General features: G+C 60.3%; 1 protein-coding gene across 1 annotated transcript in view; it reads right to left on the bottom strand.

Annotated features, from left to right (window-relative positions):
* The window catches only part of ENKD1 (enkurin domain containing 1), a 9,127-nt gene that overhangs the window by 3,122 nt on the left and 2,254 nt on the right, over nucleotides 1–3,751 (bottom strand). Inside the window, 1 exon segment of the mRNA XM_010133825.1 lies at nucleotides 302–463. Within this exon segment, the coding sequence (XP_010132127.1) occupies nucleotides 302–463 (162 nt within the window).

Here is a 3,751-nt window from a genome sequence, read left to right as displayed (position 1 = left end):
GTGGAGGGTCCCTGCCCTGCTCCTGCGGGCCACACCAGTGCTGGGACAAGCCAGGATGCCGCTGGCCCTCTTGGCCACCTGGGGAAGGGTGAAGCCAGAGGGTAGTATAAGCAATCTTCAAATGCTCATGTCACCACCCTGGTGACCAAGACCCTGTTCCTTCCCTTCAGCCAGGAACAGCCAGGAACTGTTCTCGCTGCTCATCTGACCCAGCACTGTAGAAGAACACATGAAGAGTTCAAAGCAGGAGCAACGGGAAAGTGCCAGAAGCCCCTGGATGGATGCAGCCAGCGCAACTCACCTTGGTTTCAGCATCCAGCGCCTCTGGAGCCTCTGGGTCTGTGTCTGCTTTCGTCCTGGCAGGCCTGGGGGAGAGCGGTCTGCACGGCTTGACGCCAGGGCCACAGCGAGAATAGGCCCTCAGGAATTTCACAGCCTCTGGACGTGGAGGTGGGGAGCTCTCCTGGGAAAGGAGAGCGGTCTGCATGGCTTGACGCCAGGGCCACAGCGAGAATAGGCCCTCAGGAATTTCACAGCCTCTGGACGTGGAGGTGGGGAGCTCTCCTGGGAAAGGCAAGAAAGGACCCACTCGCAGAGGGAGGCTGGAGCAGAGAAAAACCCACCCGACAAAGTTTGAGTGGTCAGCCACAAGCTCAGCCACAGGCCCCAGCGGGCAGACGACAGCAGGGCCCTCCTGCCATGACTCTCCTGGCTGAGGGTCCGGAGGGAGGCAACCTGCTCACAGCCTGTCAAGGCCAACGAATCCGGAGCTGGCAACCGAACTGTGTACAGGAACGCTAAAAAAGGGAACAGGTCTGCAGAAAACCACATGTGGATCAAACGCCCGTGTAGCATTGACTGGAGAGTCCCTCCACTGACCAGGCTGGCAGGCACGAAAGCAGAGCACCACCAGACAGCCCAGCAGAGACCGACCAGAGCTGGGGACAACCTAACCAGACGGACAGTCCACACCAACAGCAACTGCGACTCCTGGAAGAGCAGAAACCCTCCTGCGGAAAGGGCACGTGGCAGCATGGAGCAAGTGTGCCAGAAGCCGAGGGACACAGGCCAGTGGCCCTTGTTGGCAAGACGAGAGAACTGGAGCTCCCAGCAGAAGCTGCCCCACCTCTGTAAACCCAGCGTGTGTCAGCGCCGCACCACAGCAGGCTGTAAGGACAGAGCACAGGCAGGCACGGAGCTGTCTGCCGAACTGCTGCTCTCCAGCCACCCCCAGTCTGCGGCTGTCCTACTCCAGGCAGACAGAAGAGTGGAGAGGGAAGGAGTCTGGAGGTTTGGGGAGGGTGGAATTGCACCTGAGAGGCATCTTCAGAGGCCATGGCTAGCACTGGCACAAGGCAACACCGCTTGACGTCTAGCAGGCGATCTGGGGACTACCTCTTGGTCTTGCCGCGAACAAACCCTGCCAACTGAAAGCTGACACTGTGGCAAGTGGGCGACCTTACAGTAAGTGCAGCCAGGGCACTGCTCTGCTCTCAGGAGGGACAGGGCAGCCTCCAGATCTTTACAGGTCCCCGAGGTCCCAGCCGAGCGGCGGCGGTCCTCCGCATCTTTCCAGTTCCCCGAGGCCCCAGCCGAGCGGCGGCTGCCTCGAGGCAGAGCCCCCGTGCCCTGGCCCATTGCCCGTGGCAGACCTGAGGACTGGAGGGGGGACAGGACAGTCACATCAGCAGCTTTGGTGAAGGACCGAGGTACGGGATGCCCCAGCACTGCCTGGACTGATGATGGCCCGACAAGGATCAGTCTTGTTCCACAAGAGCCAGGAGACCCAGATCTCTTCGGTAAGTTAATGAGAAGCGCCTCAAGCCCGCGCGGTTGCTTTGAAGTCACGAAGTGTGTGACGTTAGGAGGGCACTGGCAGAGCGCAGCGAGAGCACTGCCACTGCCGGAGCCTTTTCAAGGCAGCTGCTACGATTAACAGCCTCAGGGACAGAGAGCAAAGAAGCTCCGCGTTAGCCATCAAGAGCTGACAGAATCGGCTTAACTTCTGAGCAGCGGCAGCTCCTCAGAAGATGGGGATCCCTCAGAGGGAACACCCCAGCGCTGGGAGAGCCTCGGCAGCGCTCACAGCAGCGTGAATCAGCAGCAGGGCCTCCTGGAGGAATCCGCAGAGCACGGGTAACGCACCACGCAGACACTGCCTGCGCAGAGACCACCCTCGACCCCAGAACAAAAGAAGGAATGATCTCAACCTTCCTCTAACCAGAGGATTTGTCAAACGAGAGCGTGGGCTCCTGTTCCTAAAGCACATGTGGGTTTGCTCCTGTGCGTGGAAGGGTCACAGACGTCAGAGAGGTTAGTGGCACATGGGGAAGAAGGGACTCAGCACGTGGAACCACTGGCTGGGGAATCACCTTGCCGGGTCTTGCATTTGTTATCGATACATGGTTTTAGTGTCCAGAGGTGGCCCAAGGGCTGCAGACGGGAGGTGAGCAAAGCAGAGTCTGCTCAAGCAGCAGCTCGCCGTGTCACTCCTGTCCACACAGCCTGGCTGGCTGCAAAGACAGGCCAGAGACGGAGACAAAGCCTCCTCCTGGCAGCTGACAGTCCTGAAGCCGATGGGACGGCAGGACCCAACAGCGTGAGGCCGCTCCTGAGAGCCAGCAGCTGACCGGCTGAGGCAGCAGCCCGGGGATTCCGTTTCCTCAAGGAGCTTCTGCCACGTGTGACTGAGGTGGGAGCCCCACGGCCTCATCTGCCCGGCTGAGGCAGCAGCCCGGGGATTCCGTTTCCTCAAGGAGCTTCTGCCACATGTGACTGAGGTGGGAGCCCCACGGCCTCTCCTCCAGGAGGTCGCTGCCATGAGGGCAGGCACAACCTGCCGCGTGGAGGGAACCGAGCCCATCCACAGGAGCGGCAGTGCCTTCCTCGGGGTGAAGGAAGGGCAAACCGGGCACAGGGGTCACCTGGATGACAGCTGCAGACTGGTGGCAGAGCACCCACCCAAAGCTAGTGAGGGAGCAATCCTTCCTTCTCCCAGTGGACCTTAACTTTACTTTCTGCACAAACAGGAACTCTTAGAGCAAAGCCCTCCAACAGGGGCACCATTTAAACACGAGGAACCCACGAAGGAGAAAAAATGATCCAGGGAAAGGAAAAGAAAGAAGCCAAAAGCAATCCAAAACCTTCCCAAAGCCAGACAGCCGCTTGTTGCGGTGCTGGGGAAAGCCTGAGGAAACGAGGCAGCCCTTCTCCCACCAGCACGTCTGCAGGGGACAGTGCAGGTTGTGCTGGAGCTTCAAGGCCTCCACCCGGAGCGCCTGGAGATGTTGTTATGCCCCCACGGAGCTGTGGTTATTCACCAGGACAACTGCTCAGAGAAGAACCTGGAGATACGTGGCCTGCCCTGGGTCCACAGGGTGGTAAGGGTTGGTCTGAGGTTTGACACAGCCTGAAGACCAACCTCTGAGACCCACGATCCGTGGGGCGGAACGCCATGGCCTTTAGCACAAACCCCAGACAAGCGTTGCCCCCAACGCTGGGGAGCTGCAAAGGCAGCTGGAGGCACCTCTCGACAGGGAACATGGCTGTGAGGGCGGCTCTGCACCCCCAGGAGCTGCCCTCCGATCCCCAGCCACGGAGCGGGAGCCCCCAGGCAGATGGTGCGATGGGACTTTCCTCTTCCCAGCCTCCCCTGTGCGGGGACTCTGCTCGCTCAGACAGGATGGGCATCGTCACCGCCATCGCTCCCCAGGCCCAAGCCAAACGCTCCCACTCAGAAGCAGCCCCGCTG

This window comes from Buceros rhinoceros, unplaced genomic scaffold (genome assembly GCF_000710305.1).
Source record: "Buceros rhinoceros silvestris isolate BGI_N320 unplaced genomic scaffold, ASM71030v1 scaffold22723, whole genome shotgun sequence".
NCBI lineage: Eukaryota > Metazoa > Chordata > Aves > Bucerotiformes > Bucerotidae > Buceros > Buceros rhinoceros.
Note: the sequence above shows the minus strand (reverse complement) of the source record. Positions and strands in the feature narration are given on the sequence as shown.